General features: G+C 36.8%; 2 protein-coding genes across 5 annotated transcripts in view; one reads left to right on the top strand and one right to left on the bottom strand.

The window, feature by feature from the left end:
• WASHC4 (WASH complex subunit 4) overlaps nt 1–8,855 on the bottom strand; it is a 41,619-nt gene extending 32,764 nt beyond the window's left edge. The window contains exons 1-7 of the mRNA XM_039338224.1: nt 8,701–8,855; nt 5,805–5,944; nt 4,921–4,974; nt 4,474–4,539; nt 4,287–4,332; nt 2,939–3,006; nt 810–892 (exon numbers count right to left, since the gene is read on the bottom strand). Of these exons, the coding sequence (XP_039194158.1) occupies nt 810–892; nt 2,939–3,006; nt 4,287–4,332; nt 4,474–4,539; nt 4,921–4,974; nt 5,805–5,944; nt 8,701–8,761 (518 nt within the window). The 5' untranslated portion in view covers nt 8,762–8,855. The remainder of the gene's footprint in view (nt 1–809; nt 893–2,938; nt 3,007–4,286; nt 4,333–4,473; nt 4,540–4,920; nt 4,975–5,804; nt 5,945–8,700) is intronic.
• A 4,257-nt stretch (nt 8,856–13,112) lies between these two features.
• Nucleotides 13,113–25,764, top strand: part of ALDH1L2 (aldehyde dehydrogenase 1 family member L2) — a 29,924-nt gene continuing 17,272 nt past the window's right edge. The window contains exons 1-10 of one of the 4 annotated variants that reach the window (XM_039338219.1): nt 13,113–13,332; nt 16,346–16,490; nt 17,466–17,700; nt 18,429–18,594; nt 20,174–20,275; nt 21,845–21,934; nt 22,506–22,640; nt 22,874–22,999; nt 24,557–24,648; nt 25,180–25,327. In XM_039338219.1, the coding sequence (XP_039194153.1) occupies nt 13,282–13,332; nt 16,346–16,490; nt 17,466–17,700; nt 18,429–18,594; nt 20,174–20,275; nt 21,845–21,934; nt 22,506–22,640; nt 22,874–22,999; nt 24,557–24,648; nt 25,180–25,327 (1,290 nt within the window). In that variant the 5' untranslated portion in view covers nt 13,113–13,281. The other 3 variants (XM_039338222.1, XM_039338220.1, XM_039338223.1) reach the window with 3 other exon arrangements.

Genomic DNA, 25,764 nt, shown 5'->3' with positions numbered 1-25,764 from the left:
TGTTTTTAACATTTTATGAGGGGTAGCCAATCAACAACTTATTTAAGAGAATACGCCAAAGTATGCTTTTGGCTTGTGCAAGTGTACCATTCCTTTGGCACTATTACAAAAAAAGGATATGGAAACATTATCTGCAACTTGCCATGTTAGCAAACTATGAATAATGGAGATAATACACTTTCAAACCACAATATATATATATATATAGTCGGCTTGCTTTTACTTAAAATTGTATTAATCTAAAATCTGATATGTTACATTATTTTCATAACAGTGTGATAGCATTACAGGTACTCCTTGATTTACAACCATTTGTTTAGTGACCGTTCGAAGTTACATCATTGAAAAAAGTGACTTACGACTGTTTTTCACACTTACGACTATTGCAGCATCCCGGTAGTCATGTGAACAAAATTTGGACACTTGGCAATTGGTATGTATTTATGGCAGTTGCAGTGTCCCAGGGTTATGATGTGATCAACTTTTGCAACCTGACAAGCAAAGTCAATAGGGAAGCCAAATTCACTTAACTAGCTTAACAACTGCAGTGATTCACTTAACAAATTGTGGCAAGAAAGGTCATAAAATGGGGCAAAAACGTACTTAACAACCACCTTAACAATGGAAATTTTGGGTTCAAGTGTGGTCATATGTCAAGGACTACCTGTACACTGAAAGACAATCAGACACTTTTTATAAGTGCAAAAACCAGTAAGACCCAAAACATTTCCCTTACCCTGGAACTAATAATCTAGAAAGCTGATTAATATGTTAGACCTATAATTTGTTCTTAGTTAGCAAATAATTACTTGTTACTGGTATAAAGGGCGGCTAACTGGTGCACAACATTCATCACCACTTCACAGCACCGTGTCACAAAACAAGACAGCTCCTGCAATGATAAATTTGAACAGATCAGTAAAATAAGCAATTTCTCACTAAATACACTTATTTTACTCACAAATGAATCCATATTACTGAATGAACCACCTACCTTTCCCCTGGGAGTACAAGATGGCACTCATAGGAAGTCCTTCCTCATTTTATCCTCCCAAGAACAATCCTGTCAGGCAGGCTGAGCTAAGAGATTGCAACTGACCTGGTGATATCCATGGTGAAGAAGGAACTTTGGCATGTGGCATATATGTTAAGAACTAAGCCAACTACAGTCATAATAAACATGAGAGATTTCTCGAATATTTTGTTTTGAATGGTATCAAATCCCCTTGGCTTTAGTACCTCAATGCTTATTTCTGTTTATACTGCACAGCCTATAAATTCTTAATAGTTTTTGTTCTATACTATTACTGTATTGTTTAATTCTCTGTATTTAATTCAACAAAGAAAAACATGATACCATGCAGGTGTTTTGAACTTTAATTTCCTACAGCTTCAAACATCATAACCAATTACAAAAAAAAAAAAAAACTGTAGAAGCTATAACTCAAGACCTCTGGAGGATATCAGTTTTTTTATTTAGCCTCTTCATAGATCGATGTCTAAAAGTGAAAACAGGCAGCAGCAGAAGTCATTAGTTATTTAACAACTGCATAGAAGCAACTGTAACTGGCTCTGTAGCAGGAAACTGAGTAATAGTCATTTACGACTCCACCTGGACTAGAGAATGAATCTGCATCTATGTTTTCTGTTCTGTGGAAACAGATTCACTTTAGAAAGTTGCAAAAGAACAACAGTAATAAGATGAAAAATCTAAAATGTCTGAACTTATCTTCAAATGACATGGAAGACTGGCTTTTAAAAGACTGCCAATGTGTTGCAGTGCTGGAAAAGCTGGATTAAAACAAGAAGTCTCAGATTCAAGCCCACACTCAGCCATGGAAACTCACTACGTGAATTTGGTTCAGTCACTGTTTCTGAGCCCAGTCTAATTCAGAGGGTTGCCGTTGTGAAGATAAAATAAAGATAAATCCCAATGTAAACTGCCTTAAGCTTTTTGAAATAGACACAGGGTATGCAACAAATAAAGAAAATTAGAAGAGAGTTATTCCTCTGCAATTCTAAAATAAAAAATGCAAATGAAATCTAGTAAATTGAAATAAAAAAGACATTTCAGAAAGTTGGCTTCAAGCTCATTTTACTGCGAGATAATTTTTAAAGAGCCAATTCCCTTTTTATTAAGTGATGCTTAGCAAAACCCAATCACAAGGTACTGAAATTATGCCAAATGCACAAGCATGACTTTGAACTACATACAGCAAATTCAGCTCTTCTCTTATTAATAAATATATTGTTTGTTTTCATCCAAAACATTCTCTTTTAAGATGTTTCCTGAGCTATACTTGCAGCATTAACTAAAAGTGATTCTTTAAATAGCTACAGTTTCTGCAAAACACACAATTGCATGCAATTTTTAAAAATCAATTGCCACACTGCGTATAATTTTTCTGATTTTCAAGGGAGGAAATGCACTGAATCCCTTGTTAGGGTACCAACAGAAAGAGGAGAAACAATAAGGAGTAGATATTACTCCTTGGATTCATTCTCTGCCATTGCATTGTCCACCAGCTGAACTGTCTTTCCATTATTACGCAAACCTAGCAGAAAGTTAAGTCTTGCTGTTATTTTTCTTTCCAAAGGCATACAGATTCATCTGCAGATGAGGAGTGTTTTAATTCATCATAGACACACCACAAATCGATGCATGCAAGAGTCATCTATTAAAATAGAGTCAACTGGATACTGCTATAAAATCTGCAAAGCAAAGTGAATAGAGAAAAGAGAGAAATAGAAAGCTACTTCACTGTATTTTTTAGAAATAGAAATACAGTGATACTTACCTCTAATTCACCAATTCACCCAAGGATTTTTACCTAAATCACTTTTGTTGTTGGCATGGGGAAAAAATCCCATAGCACAATTATGAAGTCAACCACTTAACAAAGAAAAAATTAACAAAAATCAGTACTATAAATATTACCTGAAGAAATGAAATAAATCTTCCCATCTGTATTTGACTATCTCCTTCTCCCTTACTGGAATCCATAGCTTGAAAAATAAACATGAAAATTACCCTACTTTGAGAGAACCCAATCATTACCAATCAATTATCCTTAAGTTATACCGTAGCCATTTTTTCCCAATCATAATTAAAGCATAGTATTACAAATCATATAAAACCAATGGAATTAAAATAAAAGCTTATCACAACATGCTGCTTTCATGTTTAAATTCTACTTTATTATCCTATACCATGCAAAAATTACCTAGTGCACAAAAAGAAACAAGGGGAGGAATTTTATTCTTTTACAGATTTGGCCATTTAGATTTATTTACTTGGATGCTTTCCAAATAAGTGTGCTTGAATTTGCTAACCTTTTTCCCAATCCCTACATTACAGTCAAGAAGAAGCTATTGAAAAAACAAATGTGACTTGTGCAGTTGTTTAAACATTTCCTTTGCTTCCTGCCAATGAACCAAAAAATCATGAGTGTCTTGTTTTCATTTTGGCAGTATCTCACCGCATCTTTCAAAATTATGGCATGATGAGAGAACAAATATGATAAAGATATTACCTGCTTAACATAGTAGTGGTTCAAGTTACATTATTAAAAATACATACACATACAGGGACATACACACACACGGACACACCATTACTAAAGATCAATTACTGAAGAACATTTCAAAACATTAATGAGCTAATAACAAAATACTATTCTGAAAGCTGTGAATATTCATTATACTTAGATAGAAAACAGAAAGTCAGCTACAGAAAACATCCAATACTGGTCAGGCATTTCTATCAAGTACTTGTAACTTCTGTACTGTCAGCTCACTATTTGGGCATTAACATTCTATTCATCACAAGATCAGTTTCATGGCTTATCCATCGAAACATCCAAACTCTATTTCAGTAATGAAATAAGCAAACTGATGACATGCTTTATTTCTTAAGCATGTCATCAGTATTACCATATAATCTCAGAGTTCTAAACTAAATTAAAAATTGGTTCCAACATATAAAAAGCAATATGCACGTGACATATGGTCTACTATTGCTTTTCATAAACTTATTTTGAACATACAAGAGGTAAAATTAATCCACCTAAAAAAGTGCTTCCTATTTTAGGGGGGCTATTTGCAAGTTGTTCCCATAGCTACTGTTGGTAATGAGGCTGGAAAGAATTCTAAAACTTGTGCTCTGCTTTTCCTATCTTGTTGTATAATTGGTTAAATAAACAAAAACATATTTAGAATTAATTACTGTAGAGAGAATTTTAGAATAAATGTGTCCTATATTAGCATAATTAATATACAATACTTACTTCCTTCGCCATAAAACAGGAGGCCATTATAAAACTTTGTTTCTGCCTAGGAATAAAAGCAGATTTTTTTTTCTTGCACAACAGTCTATATAGTTTTATAGAAATGTATGATTACATCTTAAATATCAAATGTGAATTAAAATGTATGCAGCAGCTTATGCATGATACAAGATATAACAGAGATTACCTCATATTTTAACTTTTTGATTTCACAGCAAAGAGCAGCATATACAGTGATGACTTTGTTCAGAACCTGGATGAAAAGGGGAAAAATTCCAGGCTACTTTTATAAACAGAATAACTTTATAAATATAAAGGAGGGGATAGAATGTAGGTATGATATCATTTGATTCACATATTAACTTTAATACAGAAATAAATGCTTAATTTAAGATGGACATTTCAACTAAGAACTGGGGACTTCCTGAATTCCATCCTTATCTTTTAGATTATAAACCTGGGAGCAGAGGATATGTTGTTTATTACTGATTTTTGGCAAGCAGCTCTGGAAATATTACTAGTGAAAAACAATATAAAATGATTTAAAACTTATAAAAAAAAGATATATTTTGTAAAGCACAAAAAATAACAATGCAATACCTTTGAAATAGGTTTTTGACATTGAGTAACATACCTTGTTTTCTGTCTTTATAAGTTCAAGTAAGGAAGACTGTTCATAAGGCAAGAGCTAAAATTAAGCCAAAATATGAATGATTTAAGGGAAAATCAGAGATTTGCAACATGATTGTTTTAGTTAAATGAAACAGGAAGCTTAATCCAAACTGCAATTACATAGGACAATCCCTGTGCTATACTCTGAGGAAACAAGTACTACACTAGAGAGCCAAGAAATCCTTTAAAATTTTCATTCTAAAATTATTATCAGGTGATGTTGTCACAAACTAAATAACAACAACTAAATCTTGAAATATAAATATTGGAATGGGGTGGAAATGTTATACCTTACTTCTAGAAGCTTATTTAATGAGTTAAAGTGCTAGCTTATCAGACGCATAGAAAAAATATACATATACATACATAAAGGGATTTTTTTTTTCCCCAACTAGAATATTTTGGTACATGCATAACAAATGAATAGTTGAACTAATTAAATATAAACAAATACGGTACACCAGCCAATTTGGGGAAAACTGCAAATATTCCTAATGATGGCTTGAAGCCAAAATAGCCTACAACAAGCCTACAACAAAGTACATGGCAGCAGTTAAAAAATAATTATTCAACAGAAGGTGGTTCTAGACAGATGGCTCTCAATGTAATTATTCAAAAGATAGCATGCAGGTATTCCCACTTCAGTGATGTTAGATTAATCAACAGAATGTTCAGCCTGTACCCAGAATAGGAACTGGGAGAAAGTCCCACATAAACAAGGCAGTAGGCTGGGAAAAGTTACTCTGAATGTCTGGTTGTTTTATAAAATTCTGTGCAAGTACAGTATGTAGTTGAATAGTAAGAGACTTGGGTAAAATGACATAGGCACATAAGGCATACACATACACTTAATGCAATGGGGTCGAGATTGAAATCCCAAACATCTCCAATGGAATCATCCAATGCATCTTCAATTCTCTTCAGCTGGGAAGTATATGCTTCAAGGAATTTTCCATAGTTCTTCAACTGCACTTCAACATGGATTTCTACAAGTAAACAATGTTTTCATTATATTTGCAAATATGCTGACTAAACTTGGAAGCACAGATAAATTCAAGCAATTACTTATTTACTTAAAAAATCATTCAAAATCCCCTCTTCCATTTTCTTCACAGAAGTTTTGTGTTCCCAATCCTGTTATTTTAATATTATTAATCAATATTTTATAAGGATATATAATAATTTTAATACTGTAGCAAAAAATAACATTTCACCACAAGTCAGTCATTCTGTTATTTTGATAATGGAATTTACTGCAGGAAGATTTATGAAACAGATTTCATTCTAGTGCAGTCTTCCTAAAGAAGTTTTACATTGATGGGTTACATTGTTTTACAAGTTTTACATTGATATTCCAACCAACTGAAGGGTACTAGGCTGGGGATGAATGAACTATAAACTTCATTATTATTGTATAAGATGGTACATGCATTTGCAGCTTTGTACTAGCACAAATGTTTAATCATAGAATTGGAATTACAACATGCAAAACAGGAAGTTGTTTTTCTTTTTATACACTACTAAACATGGTTGCTTACAATAAAGCACTTTCAATTCCTTAAAGTACAACCAATAAGACTGAATTTTAAAGACTCAGCTGCTTTATAATTTCAGCAACAATATACACACTATATTCTAATATTGACAAAGCAAGTTATAACCAAGTGTCAATGCAAAAGTAAAACTACTCAAATTAATTGTATTATGATATTTTATGGATAACTGTTATGCAATTTGATAAGATAGTTTTGCAATATCTCATAAGTGACAAAATATGTATTTTATGCATAACAATTTAAAACATATGCTAGTGTGCAGAATACTTCCAACAATAGTATATATTCCAATAAATATTCATACCATGTTAGCACTTGCAGCTAAGGAACAACAGTAAAAAAGTTACAAAATACAAATGAAACAGACTGTCAAGTTCCAATTTCTGCAAATTAAGAAGAGAGATGCATACAACAATCCTCTTAATTACTTCAGCATGACTTCATATTTTAGCTAAAGCAGAGTGCAGCTGCAAGAATAAAGTCTGTATCCAAAAAGAATGTGTAAAATTTGGAGAATATCTGCAGATTGCCAAAAACAAAACAAAAATAGAATAAACTACTCTGGAACAATCAAGTGAATCAAAAACCAACAGAAAGCAAAGAGGAAGTGAAGTATTACTGTACTATCAGCAGTGAAATTGCTGTCAAAAAGACCAGGAAGAGGGAAGGGCCTTTACAGGAAAAACATTCTACCATCATAGCAGCAGAAGTTTGTAACATTTAGTTCTTATAGTTTATTTTACAATAGTCATTATACCATGTTACATCATTTTTAGAAAAAATGTCTCAAAATTAATGAAATATGCAGTGAAGATATTGCTCTTTTACTCAGTATTCATCTGAACCAGGGGTCTTCAAACTTAGCCTTTTATGACTTGTGGAATTCAACTCCCAGAATTCCTCAGCCAGTGTGCCTGGCTGAGGAATTCTGGGAGTTGAAGTCCATAAGTTATAAAAGGGCCAAGTTTGAAGGCTTCTGATTTCTGAACTATCTCATATTTCATCACTCATTACTACTAAAACAAACGAGACTCCTAATCTCATTTATAAAAATGCAATACAAATGAAGAAATCTTTTATTCTCATCCTATGTATTATCAGTCCTGCAGAGGGGAAAATCTCAATCATATTCACTATAATATATATAATATATACTCAAGAGGCACTCCAGTTTTAATCCAGATTAAGCTAGGTCTAACCCCCCCCCCATCCCTTATATTCAGGATTCTCAGTAATTATTATATATTTTTCAAACTTGAGCACTTTTAGATAGGCAGATGCAGTTATGACACCATTCCTCCAGATTAACTATTAAAGTGCTCAATTAAAAAGTGTCCACTAAAAAACTCCCTCATAGTTTAATGTTGAACAAAAGTACTTTAAATCAATTACAAAATGTCAACCATTTGAAGCCATGTTAGCAAAAACAAAATCTTCTGCAGGGCACACAAAGAGTTGCCATGTTCTCGATCTTAAATTTGTCCTCAGACATGTTAATTATCATCTACAGAAATTAGGGTCTGCATTTCAATTTCAAAATACAATTATTCATTTCGGGAGTGGACCCTTACTTGCTTAAAAGGTTTCTCCCAATGGTGGGAAAAATACTATTATAGTGGATTGTCAGAAGATAAATGAGAAACGCTAAGACTGAATAATACAAACCGGCAGTGTGTTATATTCCGTAATTACTGGAAAGAGGAATAAGAGTTCAGAATAACTTTTAACCACAAACTTTCCTGCTTCGGACAAGAAGTCCTATGTATGCATGTCTGTTACGGCAGCATATCTGGGGATCTAGCATAGGATTTCATTTTTAGGCAAAAGAGTGGGAACTTTATATAGGGGGACCCAAACTCTCCTTTTAATCCCCAGCCACCTTTACAAGAAACGGATGGCCGAAAATATGTCCTTTTGCCCCCCACCCCCGCAACCGCAGCAGCCTATGGACAAGTTCTGGGCACAAGCTAAGGTCGGTCCTTAAGTTCGGGAGGAAAGAGTTAAGTTATCCCGGAGGAAAGACCCATTCGTCGGGACGAGTGGGGGGAACCGTTTGACTGAAAGGACTTGGCCATTCCCCCAAGAGCTGGAGCACAATTGCAAGCGCCCCTCCGCAACCACTCCCTGCTTTTCCCGGATTCGGAGCCAAGGTTCCCACCACAGGCTTTCCCCACCCCACCTCTTACTCTGAGAGCCGTCGTCAACGCGGTCGAATTCCCAATCCGGCGAGATGGTCTCCAGCGCCATGACAGACCAACATCCAACGGCGGTGGCGGCTGGAGCACTACAAAACACGGGATTTCCTGCCTCGCCCGCAAGGCATGTTGGGCAATGTAGTTCTCAGATTTAGAGGGCGCTAAAAGGAAGCTGAACGGAGAATGCGCGGTGCGTGTTCGATAGCGGCTCCTGGCGGATGAAACGTCGATAATCAGTAAGAAGAGTGGCTGTGATTACTTAGGTGGCGGTTAGAGGGCGATATTGTTCAATTCACAGCTTTTACACACAGAAGTGAATTGATTGATTATCTTGTGACTTTCGTCTTTGGTCTCAAAGAAGGGGAAAGTTACGGTTCTTGTTATTAATAGTCAACCCTCTGTAAAATATGCAGTTTCATATAAATAGTGTCAGTTTATAATACAAGGTTTGTGTCTGATTTAACATGAGTCTAATCCCCTCCTGGTGCATTAAACAACAATTCAGAATTCTCAGCTATTATATCCTGCTTGGCAAACAATATATACTGGAGAAAGATAACAAACCTCGACTAGATCTTAGTAGTAATAGTGATTTCCCTCTTTGAGTTATTAAAGCTTTATCAAATAAATATTTGATACAGTTGACTACAAATGTTTGTTTGGTAGGGAAAGTGATATGTCAAAGACAGTAAATGGAACATGTTCTTTAAATGTTAGTGTCCAAGAAAAAAATGATGAGAAGCTGTGAGAATGTTGAAAAATGATTGAAGCGTTCTGCAACAAAGGGAAATTGTTTAATCTAACTGTTGTTTTCTTGCTTTTTGTAATCAGCTTTTGCACCAGAGAAATTTCATGCAAGCTTGGGAAACATGTACATGGATGGGATATACTGAAGGAGGGGATAAGGGAGTGTACAGGAATGATTGATGTCTTTCTTATGATGTAATGGCTCTATTGTCTGATTTTCACTGGCTAACAAAGTTTATAAAGCAATGCTACCAATTTTCGAATGTGTGGCACTTCTGGACATAACTCTGCCAGCGTTCCAGATTGTTGGCCACCCAGCTGCTTAATTTGATCAAATAAAGTGCTGTTTGATCAAGAAGTCTCCGCTTGGGTTATCTGATTAGATTTATATGATATCTCAAGTTCAAGTAAGAGATTGGGACCTTACATGATGATGCTAGTCCTGAAAAAGTGCTAAAATATGAATTAATGCTCATGGGAATGAAGATTTCACATATATAAAACTGCATTTGTGCCTGACGATTGGAAAAATTATGCTGTTGTTGCTATTAGCAAGAATGAATGCAAAGGTTATAGGGGGATTAGATGAAATATATGAATGTGAGAAAATTTATAGCGTAGTTGCTGAAAAGTTAGAAAAAGTTTCTCTAATCCTTAATGCATCATTTTGCAATAGCTCAGGCAAAAATGCAATAACTTTAATTTAATTCTTCAAGAAGGGACACATGTTGTCTTTAGGAAAGAGAGGTTTAAAAAGGTCAAAATGGTGACTACAACTGTATGTACAAATCCCCATTTCTTTTTATATGGTGTCATGTATGTTGCCTATTTTAAAGGGGGGAGAATGATTTACCCATAGTGGATGACTGAGCCTTAATTCCAAAATGAGGTTTTCCAATTAGACTTTGAAACAAAGCATTTTTACTGATATCTGAAAACAGTCGTTCACCTACAATTACCGCTGCTTTTCCTGGATATTTTTTTTCCTTTTTCCTTTTTTTCCTTAAATACACATTTACATAGTTTAGGAAATAAAAGTAGAATACCTGTACCACACCTTTTAATTAACAGAACTAGGAATTGTGAAATTCTTTAGGGTAGTCAACTTCCCTAAACAATTTCTGTTTATAGTTTGCTTTTTTTATAATTAAAGTTCAAACATCTCATATTAAGCAGTGTAAAGGAATCTTAATTGTTATTAAGACCCCTTCTTGCACTAGAACCCAAAGCTGGGTAATACAATCCAGTAGGTAATTCTGCCTCAGCATGCAGTAGATGTTTAAGGTAATAAAAATAACTTGGCATGAGACAAAGATTAATGTGGTTTTTAATTCAAGTAATAATCCAGATAATACCAAACATCTCATCAAGTAATAAAAAAAACCTACCACAATGGGGGAGGGCGCATATTCTTTGTCGTATAACCCAAGTGCAGTAGAGCAAAAATAAATAAATACATCAGAACTAAAACAAGAAAAACAAGCTGCCTGTGAAAACTTGCTTAAAAGGTTTCTCCCAATGGTGGGAAAAATACTATTATAGTGGATTGTCAAAAGATAAATGAGAAATCGTGGTAAACTGTTTTACAGAGTAGGCAAGCGAGGTATCGCATTCACACTGTAGGTCTAAAGAAATGTTCTCCAGGGGAAGACCACCATGTCTTGTAGTATTGCCGGCTTTCTCCAAGCTGGTACATTCCAGACCTATTGCATTACACAGGTAGTCTACAGTCCTCAACTTACAACCATTTCGTTTTGTGACCATTTGAAGTTACAACAGCATTGAAAAAAATGACTTATGACCATTTTTCACACAGTTGCTAAAGGAGGCAGTGCTAAATGAGGAGATTGTGATGGGCTGGATGCCAAAACAAAGCAAGATTAGGCATACACTTCAAAAGAGTCCAGGAAGTCTGTCATTGGGGGGTTTGTCTGGTAAGAACAAAGAATGCTTATTCACAGGGAATATGCAGGTGTAAAGCTAGTAACAATTCTGGGTGGTTAGAAAGCTGATAAAAATAACAAAGACTTAGGCATCTTGCAAGTTCAGCTAAAAGTTAGAAATAGAGATGGCCTGAAGCAAATAGGATGTGTATTAGATCAGGGGTCCTCAACCTTGGCAACTTTAAGACTCGTGGACTTCAACTCCCAGAATTCCTCAGCTTTGCTGAATGCTTCAGATAACTCCTGAAGCATTCATTAGCCAAGGCTTAGGAATAGGGATGGCTAGAGACCAATAGAATGATTGTTAGATTATTATTGAAATGTTTATTAGATGATATTTCCTATATATCCCGCCTTATCCCACCTTTTGCTTTAGTGAAAATATATAAAGCTTTCTTAATTCTGTGATTGTTGATTCCTTGGCATTTTGGCCAGGATCCCTTTTCTTGGAGTGCTTCAATAAAAGAACAAAAAACCTGTACCCCATGTTTGGTGTTCTTCATCGGCCTCAGCACCAGGCTCAGACCCAAATTGGGGACAACAATTGCTCATCAAGTTTTTGGGGAGAAACAGGGACAGGCTACATGGTGCCTTTGGGTAGACCGGATATTTATGTATTTAATTGGTATGGAATTTCATTGGAATCTATGCCCCCCTTGTCCAGAATAAAGGTAGGCAGGAATTGTGTGGAACATTTTTGGTCAAAACTGGGAACGATCTAACCAGTTTGTTTAATTAACTGTTCCTATAAAGACCAAGCAAACTTTTTTCCTCTCTGTTTTGAAGACAGGAACAACATCTGCCCTTCTCCAGTCCTCTGGCAGTAAGATATCCTCTGTGATTTCTCAAATAATAACCAAAAAAGACACCAAGATGACATCTGCACATTCCTCCAAGACTCCCCATTGTAATAGAGCAGGGGTCCTCAAACTTGGCCCTTTTATGACTTGTGGACTTCAACTCCCAGAATTCCTCAGCCAGGCACGCTGGCTGAGGAATTCTGGGAGTTGAAGTCCACAAGTCATTAAAGGGCCAAGTCTATAGACCCCTGTAATAGAGGGAACGTATTCATGATAACCAGGTTCTCCCTAATTAACTCTTGACTATGTTGACTTCTTCCTTTTGTCATAGCTAGATCCAGATGTAAAAAAAAATTTGAGCAGAAAAATAGACCTTCCCCATCTGTAATCTGCACTATCTAATCACAGCTCATTCTCTCCTGAATTTTAGGCACTGGGACCGTCAGAGCAAGAAAAGCCAGGCCTTAGAGCAGTGTTATCTGCTTGCTGTCCTCCAGATGGGTGTCATTTGCACACAATTCCTACCACCCCCAGCCAGCCTGATCCAGTGGATGAAGAAGATGGGGACAGTCATCTATAGTAGTAAGAGGATGCTAGCTGGGAAAGCTCTCCCCCCCCCCCGCCCCTAGACAGAAGTAGGTGAACAAGACTGTGCTACATCATAACCCTCTCTTGGTAAAATCTGCACCTGTTGAAATTCTACTCCATGATTCATTCCCAGCCAAGCCTAACCCAGGTTCGGAGGCAGCCTCCCGGCTCTAAAAAGACTGCGTTCAGACAAGCGCTTCCCCGCCCTTTGTTTCAAATTCAGGTGGTTTTAGGAGAAAGGCCTGGCCGCCACCAAGCGCGCCTCCGCCTCTGAATCGCGGGCCCCCCGTTTGCGCGTCCCCGCCAAGCTCGCTTTTCTCTGGCTCGGAGCCAAAAGCAGCCCGCTTGGGTTGCATCAGACTAGCTGCCGCCGCCGCTGCTGCGTCCCTTGCTCGCCCAGCCTTTTAGCTCAGGATTGCGCTCCCTCTTCAGGTGATCGATCGTTCCTGCTGGGGCAAGCGGGCGGCTGGTCCTCGGAGCTGCTCTCCTGCAAAATGCTTTCCAAAAGCAACCACTTGCTTAGGAAATTCTCGACCACAGCCAGGGTGAGTAGGAAGGTGGGGACGTGGACAGGGGGCTTCCGTCTAAAGGACAGAAACGAAGGATGCTGTCCACTCCTCTTCCTCCCTCCCTCATCTTCCTCCCCTCCTCTCCCCCTTGCTGCCCGGCTGGAAGGGGGAGGGCAGATGTTTCTCAAAATTGGGTCTCTGGGACAGACAGGTCAGGACTGAGGCAGAATGTTGGTTTGCCAGAGGACTGGAAAGGGCAAAGGATGGGAGGTGAGGCAGCAGAACTGTTGTGACATGAACAGACAGTGTTTTGTTTGGCTGCTTGGTGTTGTTTTAACAAAGAAGAAATTCAGCACAATTTGGGTGCTGGTGTTATTCCAAGGATTGCCAGAAAGTTTCTGCTTATGTAGGATGCTCTCAATCCGGAAAAAAATAGCTCAGCATCATGCCCGTTAAGGATAATCCATCCGTGGGATAAACGGCATTACCTTAGACTCCCTGGGAAAGATGGAATGGTTGGATTTTTTTCTGTGGGTTCTGTGTGTGTTTGCGCGCACGTGCAGATGCATGCAGCAAGTAATCCATTCCCATACATGTGTCATAATTCCTGAAAATGTTCAGGAGAATTCCTGCTTTAGACCAGAGATGTTCATTTTATGTCTAATTGGCCATTTAATGTTTCTCTTAAGCTATTTATCACATTGTATCCCCACCATTCTTCTTCCAATTGCACAGGGTCCCTCACATCAGCCTTGTATAGTAGGCTCATGTGAAAGAGATCAGTTCAGTATCAGCCAATGAGTTTCATAGTAAAATCTGCCTTTCTAATAATTTCTCACCTTCTGCAATTTGAGGCCCTAGAGAGCACCGGCGACTAGAAATCTCCAATTCCACACTGTCTTGACCCCTTCCAACTGGGAATTATGGATCTCTTTCTAAATTAGAAAAATTTATATTATATTATACTATTTTCTTACTGGTTGTGCAGTTAATTGTTCTGGACTGCTATTTTCTTTTAGCATGTTAAAGCATTTTATTTGGAGCCTGAGCATTTTCCAAGTGTTTTTTGCACAGAAAACACTTTGATCCAGATGTTTTAAATATTGTGGGTTCATGAGAGATGAAGTTCTACTATCACTATTTCTTCTGGAGACACACCATACAGTATGATATTGTCACAGAAAATTCAATGGTAGAGACATGACTGATGCCCTAAAATGTATTTTCTGGTCTGCTTGTGGGATTTACACTGAAAGTCCCTTTAGTTCTTTTCTTACTAGATTCACAAACTCAGCCAAGTATCTCTTGCTTTATTGGAAGTAGAGTTGCATATGTGCTCGACAACAATGTTTAGTGGAGGGCCAGCCTCCTAAATAAAAAAAAAAAAAAATCCACATTAAGGAACGAATATAGCAAGAAGGCTTCATATGAGCTGCCTGGATTGCATCAGCAATGTTAAATATGAGAATGAATGACTGACGACAGCACGTTGCCTCTGGATAGACTTTACGAGCTTTCCAGCTGTAAGCAGAACAGCCAGCAGACGTGGAAGTGATCACATGTCTTCTTTTCAGATGCTTTAACTGCATAAAGACTCTTCCAAGCAGCCATATATTGCAGCCAAAATTATATATACTTAGCTATGCACTGGAATTCTACTTCCAAGAATCACAGTATAAACCCTTGTGCTTAAATTCGGTTTCTTAAGACTTCTGTCCAAAAGAAAAAGACTTAGACCCTCTTGTGGGTTGCCTTATTGACAACAAGGAAATTAAATATGACCCACACCCAGACCCATTTAGATTCCTGACTAGATGCCTTGCCATTTCTTCATATATTCACTTGTATACACATGCAGTGAAATAAAGGGCTTTCAGGTTTGTTTTATACACAATAGTTTTGTTTTACTGATTTCACTTTCATACAAGAAAAACCCTCTTTCATTGTATTCACTTGGTGTGCTAAGCCAGTGATTGTTTTAATTATAGTTTCTTGAAAAATTAGCAGTGCTATGTTCATATGAATATCATCTGAAGATATAAACCAAGATATAGTCCCAAACAAAAAAACCCTTATTTCTCTTTATCCATATGACTGAGTGGTCATTGGCCAGAAATAAATCCACAAAGCAAAAATAGAAAGTGTTCATTGAATCCACACCTCCCCACAACTTCCTTGTGAGTCATCCTCTAAGGACATACCTGTAGCCTTTCCCTCATCCTTGGCCCAAGGCTAAGTTTAACTAGGTTTTTTTTTTTTTTGACCCAATGTGGAAATGGTGCCTTTCATCATCTTCAACCTTGCTATATGCACAATGTGCAGATATGCTGATAATGTAATTGGCTGAGATATGTCCAGTTTCTATTGGCTACTTTGGACTGTGGCATTGTTGTCACATGGATCTGACAGGCAGGTTTTTTGATGCAATTTGTCTGGTAAACCCATGTAGAAATAATTTCAAGACAGGCAGATCATTATGGCAGTTAAAGCAAATTACAGTAAAGCAAATGACAAACACCATTGGTCTAGCACAGTGTTTTTCAAACTTGGCAGTTTTAAGAAGTGTGGACTTCATCTCCCAGAATTCAGCATGCTAGCTTAGGAATTCTGGGAGTTGAAAGCCACACATCCTAAAGTTGTCAACTTTGAAGAATACTGCTGTAACATAATGAAATCAGGGTCAAGAGAAGCAAACAAGCTAACTACACTCACAAAGTAAGAGCTCGTTTATGATTAAGGACCTAAGTTCCAGGTTTTGTTGTTGTTTTTACTATGCAGGATTAATGCATTTGCTATATGTACTGTATAGGGATTTGCTTCTCCTGAAAGAATTTGCTGAACATGTCCATGAGACAACTGGACAGCCACTTGTCAGAAATAGTACAGGGTCCCCTGCTTGAGCAGGGGTTTGGACTGGAGATGATCTACAAGGCCCTTCCAACTCTGTTATTCTGTAAGAACTGCTGTAACTGGAACAGAATGGTAATAGGGAAATTAGCTGATCTTTGGAGGGTTTTTTTAACTGAATTTGTTTTGATTTTGTCAATAGGACTACTATCAAAATAAACTAAAGCTAGCTTTAATAGGCCAGAGTCTGTTTGGACAAGAAGTCTACAAGCATTTGCAAAAAGAAGGGCACAAAGTGGTTGGAGTGTTCACAGTCCCAGACAAAAATGGAAAAGCTGATCCTTTGGGTAAGTAGATAAGGTCTAATGGCTACAGTATGGACCAGGCAGCATTTGAATGCAGAATCAATTGTACTTTTCTTAAGTTCTACTTTATGTTCTCAAACCAACCTCATCAACTAGCCTGAACCCATGTGGCTTAGATATCCGACAGTAAAGGCCATTGTGATGTTAAAATAAGATAGTGAGAGTGCAAGCTTTCTTGACTATAGTGCTACTGTAATATCTGAATGGGTTCCTACATACGTTACATCTATTTACTCAGTTGAGAATTTATTGCTGCAGGAGTTAAGGCATTAAGCTAGAAGCAAGGAGACCATGAATTCTAGGCACAAAGCCATCTTGGTAACCTCGGACCAGTCATTTCCTCTCAGTCCTAGAAATGAGATACAAGTAGTCCTTGACTTACAACTGTTTGTTTAGCAAACATTCAAAGTAACAACAGCCCTGAAAAAAAAGTGACTTATAGCAGTTAACAACCATCACAACATCCCTACTGCCATGTGATCAAAATTTGGGTGCTTGGCAACCAACATGTATTTACAATGATTGCAGCATCCCAGAGTAATGTGATTGCCCTTTGTGACCTTCCCAGCTGTCAAGCAAAGTCAAAGGAGGAAAGATGTATTCACTTAATGACCACATGATAACTGCAGTGATTCACTTAATAACCATGGCCAAAAAGTTGTAAAATTGGGCATGACTCACTGAACAACCTTGTTTACCAGTAGAAATGTTGGTCCCAATTGTGGTTGTAACTTGAGGACTACCAGTAATGGCAAACCTCTTCTGAAAAACCTTGCCAAGAAAACTGCAGAAATTTGTTCAGGCAATTGTCAGGAGTCAACACAGACTTCAAAATACACATAGACACATACACAAATTCGTTAAAGGGTTTTTATGACAGTTGTTTCAACTCCATGCTGCATGTTATATTTTAGTTCTGAAATCAAGAAAAATACTGACAAGTCTTTTTCCCCCCAGCATCAGCTGCAGAAAGGGATGGGACTCCAGTGTTCAAATTCCCAAGGTGGAGAGTTAAGGGCAAACCTATCCAAGAAGTTCTTGAAGCCTATAACTCAGTTGGTGCGGAACTGAATGTCCTTCCATTCTGCACACAGTTCATTCCAATGGAGGTTATTGACAGTCCAAAGCATGGCTCTATTATTTACCATCCGTCAATCCTTCCTCGCCACCGAGGAGCATCTGCAATCAATTGGTAAGCAGGCTTAATTATAATTTATCTGATAAATGGAAAATCAGAGAGAGGTAGTGTCTGAGATGTCCACAGTCCACATTACCTAACAGTAAGGCCAATGTTGTGACCTGGGTGAAAATAACTATGCTCAACTCCAATAAAGTTTCCTGACAAAGGTTTTCCTCTGTAATTATTTTGCCTTGTTAATGGAATTTTATGGGGAAGACTTTCTCCAGGTTTCATCTTTTCATTTGTAACTTTTCCCAGTTTCCATCTATTAAAGGAAAAACATGACAGTTGTTGATTAATAGTAGTGCAAGTGAACTAGCTAGGAAAATTCAATGGTCCCCCCCCCCAAGTAATATACACATATAGTAAGGAATAAACACTGCAGTATTTCAAATGGATCATTTAATACAAGAATGAAAAAATAATAATTCTTCAAAAGATACAAATCTTTTGCCAAATCTGCAAAGCTAATACGTTTGTTTTATAAAGGCAAAGACTCACTAAGTCAAGTTCATCTCACAATGACTATATCCATGTAGTTTTATTTGTCAAATTTATGGGCATGCCTTGAATTGCCTTCTTTTGGGTTTGATTGCTCTGTCCAGTCTACAGTCCTGGAATCCAGATCTTAATCCAGATTAAGACAGTCCCTAATTAATCTCTGAAATCAGGCAAAGTTGAACAAAGTAATGAAGAAAGCTGACATTTTTTTTATTAAGTCATGTTTTACTTATTTTCAGGACTTTAATTCAAGGAGATAAGAAGGCTGGATTTTCTGTTTTTTGGGCAGATGAAGGTTTGGACACAGGACCAATTCTTCTGCAAAGGGAATGCGATGTTGGCCCAAATGAAACTGTTGATGACCTATATAATCGTTTTCTTTTCCCAGAGGGAATCAAAGCTATGGTGAGACATCTTGACTAATCATAAATAGCTAAAAGGTCTCACTGTACTGAGCTGTGGAGAAAAGCAGCTCAGGAAGTGAGATCTTATTTAAACAATCTCTCTGCTGTGTGAGGGAACAAAAGGAAAAAAAAGGATAATGTGCTAATTGATTGTAATGGTGAACATATGACACAGAGAGAGATACTACAAAGGTTGCAAATGCAGCCATTGGTTGCAAAATTACTTTTTCATCACTATCATAAGTGCAATTGGTCATAGTAATTTCAAGTAATCGTGAAATGTGTGCTTTATCATATCTGGAAGGCATTTAGTTGGGGAAAACTGCACTAGAGGCCTCAGCTCTGAGTCTGGAACTAAAGTAATTGTTTAATCCTGTAAAATATACTGAAGGTTAAACTGACAACTGAATATGAGATTTGTTAGAGTCCATTTATAGAAATATGGGCATGAATCTTGGAATACCACTCGACCCTGTTCTTATGACATTGCAGCCTTTCAATAGCTGTTCTGTACCTAAACCAATTAATAGGAAAAACAAAGTCCAGTTGCCTTTTGAAAAAGCATCTTTGGGACAATCATGACCTGGATGACTGAGAATCTCCACAGACATTTAGATAAATGAGCATCTGTATGGCATATGAAAAGAGAAAAAGGTGTTTGGCAAAGACTGGATTGTGAATAAAGTCTCTCTCTCTTTCCAGCAGTCCCATGTGTGGGGAAGCTGTGTTGGGAGCTAGAATTTCTATGGTGAGGAGTGTTGAATATGTCAATAAATAGCTGCCACGAACACCATGTATAAGAACTGCAAAGCAACGTTTCCAGTAAGCTGCGGCAGAGAAAGAATAGCTGATTTTAAACTTAAAGGATGTAAGAATCCTGTTAGGAGTAATCGACTGTTTATAGAGGCTTTTTTCCTAATAAAGAATAAAGATTCTTTATTAACCATACCATATGGCTAATACAGGTAGTCCTTGACTTACGACCTCAACTGAGCCCAAAATTTCTGTTGCTAAGTGAGACATTTATGAGTTTTGCCCCATTTTACAACTTTTCTTGCCACAGCTGTTAAGTGAATCACTGCAGTTGTTAAGTTAGTAACATGTTTGCTAAGTGAATCTGATTTCCTCATTGACTTTGCTTGTCAGAAGGTCACAAAAGATGATCACATGACCCCAGGACACTGCAACCGTCATAAGTATGAATCAGTTGTCAAGCATCTGAATTTGATCACATGACCTTGGGAATGCTGCAGCAGTTCTAAATATGAAAAATGGTCATAAGACACTTCTTTCAATGATGATATAACTTAATGGTCATTAAATGAACTGCTGTAAGTCGAGGACAACCTATAGAGAAGCTGCAGTCAGGGTTAAGCCAGTAAAGGGAGGGGGGCTGACAGTGCTTGTGGATGGATACGCAGATTTTATGGCCAGTCATATCCTAGTGTTGTGTATTTCCAAAAATTCTACAGGATTCAAGAGCTCACCTAATGTCAGCACTCTTCTGACCGGTTAAATAGTTAAGAAAATGTTTGCTTTCCTAGATCAATGAAAGCTGCTTTTTCATTGTTGCTGTTTAGATAGAAGCTGTGCAGCTAATTGCTGATGGCCAAGCTCCTCGAATACCTCAGCCTGAAGAAGGTGCTACATATGAAGGCATCCAGAAGAAAGAAAATGCCAAGGTATATTGAGCAACAGAACACTGTTCTTTAAAAGCCAGGCATCTCATGAAGGAGGAATGGGCTACAACACACTGGCTTTCTGGTTTTCTCTATTGAACAAGCCATGATTGGCAGAATATGCTAATCTGCAATGTTTGGTTTTGTACAGCATTTCAAGCCCCCAAAGAATTACATGTTGGTTTACTGGGATGTAGGTTATTTGTCTACCAACAGACTAACATGGTTATCCCTCTAGAGCAGGGGTGTCAAACTGCCGGCCTGCGGGCCGGACGTGTCATCTGGAAGCCGCACCCACCCCATTGCCAGCAATGGCAAAACTGTCCCGATACATCTCACAATGTCATATGATGTCGCGAGTTTGACGTGTCTGCTCTAGAGCAATGTTTCTCAACCTTAGCAATTTGAAGAAGTGTGAACTTCAAATCCTAGAATCATCCAATCAATAAGAGTAGTGTTTTTCAACTTTTCCAACTTGAAGATATGTGGATTTCAAGTCCTCAAAATTCTCAAATCAGTACAAACAAGAGTTTTCATTTAAAAAAAAAATCCATCTATTTGTATTAAGGTAAAATAGCAGTTTGTCCATGATTTCTCTACTGGTTTTTAACTGTAATAGTAATTATTTATTAGACAGAGGAAATGTTTTGTTTTTTTATTCATGTTTTTGAGTGAAGCATAGTGACCTGCTTGGCATTTCCAATGTAGGATCAATTTCTATAAAATAACATATCTTTCCTATAACAAGGGTCAGCTGCACAAAGAATATAGAATTTTATTTAAACATTCTTCATATGAATTTTTTAAATGTAATTTTTAAATCTGCGTATCAGTAATAATGTAAACATTATGGCACATTTGCTTCAAGCAATCACATTTTAATAAAGGAACTATTAATTTACATCTAGTCTGTATCAATGTATTTATCATTCATTACCATCCAATTTTCTGTATATTCAGAAACTGAACTTCTGCATTTGTTTCTGCCTGCATTTTTTTCTGTCATATATATTTTGGATGCACATTGCAGGGAAATTTCTTTATAATGATGCTGTATGAAACTTTCCATATTATATGCGTTTGATTTATAGATAACTTTTCCAAATGTAAATGGTTCATAAGCAATCTTGGGTGGAAAAAATCCAGATCCTTGTGGATATAAAGTATTATTGCTGACCACAGTGTAGAAATTGAATTGGCAAAAGTTCAGTATTTCAGATGAATGTAGATAGTGATTGGTGTTAGCTATGGTTTGTTGTAATCAACCAACTTTAAATGATGGTTTGAAAGCAGATTGTTATAAACAAATTATAAGATGCACTGGTACCTAATGCATTGTTTGAATTAATAATTTGTTGTAATAATAATAATAATAACATATTAAATTCATATGTCGCCCAACTCCCAATCATAAGCCAGGATTTGTCTTTCAGACAAGCATAGAAATGATCTTTGTGAGGGGGAGGGAAGGGGGGATGGAGGTTGTTCTGTCTTGTTTTGTTTGTACTCTAAAAGCCACTTGCTGTATATATATAAATAGGAAGAGATCAACTTTGCCTATTGGTTTCCTAGATTTCTTGGGATCAACCAGCTTTATCTTTGCATAACTGGATCAGAGGACATGATAAAGTACCTGGAGCCTGGGCAGAAATCAATGGCCAGGTAAAACATTACATATTATAAACTTACTTTATCTACTTTAGTGATAATATAAAGGTCATAGGTCCTAGTTATATCAAATAATGATCAGAAATTCATTATCTTACTACTATTATTGTTAGTAGTATTGTTTGTTAGATGCATGCTGCATTTCTTCAGGAGCAACAGCCCTTTGTGATTGATTTAGTGAAAGAGTGAGTGTCTCAAGATCATATTCCTGACGGTGGGCTTCCAATCAGATTTCATTGCACAAACTCAAAAGGAAATTACTAGAAAATGAAGAATAATTTGATAATATAACGAGATACATTTTAGTAGTAAAATCTGCTGATGACCAAAAAAAGTCAATAGTATGCCTTTTCTCTGGAATAAAACTTTCTTCTATAAGGACTTTCATTTAAGATGTAATTGGCTTTTTAATGTGCACCTTCAGTAACAATTTAAAGTCGCTTTTCCATTCCAATTGAAGGAAAGAACAAATTTTATTTCTATCGAATCCTTTCATTTCAGAAAGCTATTCATTGCTCCTACTGTTTGCTAAACCACACATAATTAAAAATTATCTTCTTTATAGATGGTTACTTTCTATGGCTCATCCATTCTTGATGGCTTAACATCTCCAGGTGAAGAGCTGGAAATAAAAGGTGCTGCAAAACCTGGTCTGGTAACTGACAAAGGTCTGGTTCTCTTTGGCAATGATGGAAAGACGGTAAGCTTTTAAAGATACAGTACTATTGAACTGAAATAAAAGATCCAAAATAACTAACTCTATGAAGATTTTCTTATAGAATGTTTCTGTACACAATTTCTATGGGCCTCTTGGATAGGGCCAAAGCCACGACTAAGTTCCTGATAAGAAATTATGCTAAAAGTATTAAAATGAAGCAGTAGCCCTCATTTTTTCCACTGTGTTGATTGCCTTTTCTGTTATTTATTCTGCAGTTGCTAGTAAAGAATCTTCAGTTTGAAGATGGAAAAATGATCCCAGCATCTAAATATTTCTCTACCGGTGAGGTAGCCGCAATAGAACTTACTGAAGAGGAGAAGAATGTGGCAGAAAATATTAAGGTAAAGATTTGATGGGAGAAAAATATAAGAAAGTGAAACCTATCTTAAAATTGATATCAATTTATTTTAAGCCTGCAGTGAGGGACTACATTCGTTTATGCTAAGCATCACTGGATGCTGCACATTAAAATATGCTCCATTTTTAGTGTTGTACATTGCAATTCAGGGCTGCAATTTAGACCGGACAACCATACAAATATTTTTAATAAATAAATAAAGTGTTCATTTTATTTATTTATTAAATTTCTATGCCAGTTGTCTCCTCTATAAGGTGACTCTGGGTGATATACAACTTAAGTCAGATGATCTGATAGTATTGGCATGCTTTGCATCTCATCTGCCAGATGTTATCATTTTAGGACCCAGGAAAGGTAACCTTGCTGTTTTCACACCTGCCCTCTGGAACTGTCTCCCCTTGAGGTCTGAATGGTGCCGGTTCTGCTGTCCTTATGAAGCCAAACTCTTTTCATTGGCATTTGGACTGGAGCTGTGTATGAACATTCCTCTGGCATGATTGGATTTTATTGTGTATGATATAGATATTATATATAATATAAATATTATATATCATATTATTTAATAAGCCACCCAGAGTCATCTTGTAGGGAAGATGAGCGGCATTAAAAATTAATAAAATAAATATCATTTGTTTTGAATTCTTGTAAACAGTATAGATTTATATGCAAGTTGGCAACCATTCAGACTGGATTATAAATATAAGAAAATAAATATTTTTAAATACAATGAACCATAGAGCTAGTTAGGAAACATATCGGCACATACTTTAAGGAAATGGTCTTCCAAAGAGGAGGTGACATCATAGAACAACCTGATTAATAAAAAATGATTTTCCACCTGAGAGGAACTTTCCTGGGATAAAACATTCTCTCAGGTTTTTAATCATTGTAGAATACCTAGAAAAAATATTGCTTTCCAAATAAATCAGTTTGTTAGGAATTTGCAGCACCTCAGATTTTATCCCCCCCAAAATGCTTTGAAGTCTGTAAGAACATAGATGTAGTACGTGTCTCCAACACTTTAAGGAAGTGTGTGTCTTTTCCTGGGATTGTGCAGCTGCCTTAAGATGCAGTTGGAGAGAGATATTATTACATCATGTCTGGGAGATCAAATCTGTATATACCCTAGTATAGATAGATACTAGTTCAACCTTGGTATCTATAATAATATATTCTAGTTGGATTAAAAAAATAATTGGAGATAATGGCAAGCACCACATCTTTTGATAATATATTTCACAGTTACTTGTGCTGCGTGAAGAAAAATGTTCTTTTCTCCATACAAAAGAAGTTCAGGATTACTTTTCAAATTTTTTTTTTAATTTGTTCAGACAAATTAACTGGCATATAGTTATGAATCATCAGTCCAAGCCTGTTTTTCATGCTCCTCCAGCTTCATGGTGAGGAGTGTAGGTACTGTAATGCAAAATAGGGAGATCAAGGTTCTTTGATGCTAATCTTAAAGCCATGTGCCTTATTAGTAATTTGGGTTATTTGTGTCATTTGTGTCATTATCTTGGGGAATTTCCATCTTTTGCAGTCCATTTGGAAGGGAATTTTGAGCAACGTGGCTGTAATTGAGGACACCACTGACTTCTTTAAAGCTGGAGCAACATCAATGGATGTGGTTAGGTAATTCACTGTTCACTGACTGAAGAGCATATGAGCATCTCATAGAGCAAAATTTACTTTTCATATTATACCTTGTGGAAGAGAGATAGTGATATCTTGGCTACAGTGTACTACAGCGGCCAGTATTTTTAACCTGAGCAAAATGAATCATATGACTCGAGCCAGAAACTCCTGTATTGCCTGTTAGCCCTGGATGTTGTGTTCCCAGGAAGCAATTTTATCACTCAGAACAAGCAGAACTGTTTGTTAATTCTGATTAATCTGTTAATGTTTTTATTTAAAACAATAATATTCCAGAGTGCCAATTCGAAGACAAATGCTGTGTAGAAAAAGGGGAAGGGGTGGGAAAACCTTGGTATACATTAACATCCCACAAAGTTTTCTGCCAGGTCAATGTTTGACTATTAAAGCTTCCTTAATTTGGATGCTTGCATGGAGCAGAATTATTCCATTCTCACTCTATGATTCTTTGACTCTGTCCATTTCTGCACTTGACCAGTTGTTCCTTTTTCAATGTCTTTATATCTTAAGGGTGATTGAAGAGATCAAGCAAAAATGTGCTGGACTTGAACTTCAGAATGAAGATATTTACATGGCCCCCAAATTTGGTGATTTTGTTCAAATGGTAGTCAGAAAGCACAGAGGAGAAGACAAGGAAGAAGAATTAGTGATAGATTATGTGAGCTGGTTTCTAAAATGTTATATGTACATTTGGGTAAATTCTATGCAGCAGATTGGTAATAAATACTGAACACTCTAAATAATTTCATCATAAGCAAAATCACAGTACTTTCCACTTATGTACTGCACATATTTGTTCGGTGGTTGAAATGTGTTTTAATATTAAGCCATCAGATATTTGTGTGTGACTGCATGCATATGCACATGTGCGTACCTTTGAATCAGTTTGATCCTTGGTGACTTTCTGGTGAAGGCCCTATAGCTTTCTTAATAAGTTTTCAAAAATGATTTGCCATTGTTTGCTTCCTAGGGCTGAGAGAGAGTGGCTGGCCCAAGGTCACCAAACTGGCTTTATGCTAAGGCAGGACTAGTCTAGAACTTCTGGTCTCCTGGTTTCTAACTTGATGCTTTAACCACTACAAATTGGTTCGTTGA

The sequence above is a fragment of the Crotalus tigris genome, unplaced genomic scaffold (genome assembly GCF_016545835.1).
Source record: "Crotalus tigris isolate CLP2741 ecotype Arizona unplaced genomic scaffold, ASM1654583v1 scf7180000017694.5664430, whole genome shotgun sequence".
NCBI classification, from domain to species: domain Eukaryota; kingdom Metazoa; phylum Chordata; class Lepidosauria; order Squamata; family Viperidae; genus Crotalus; species Crotalus tigris.
This window is presented reverse-complemented; position numbering and strand designations above follow the sequence as displayed.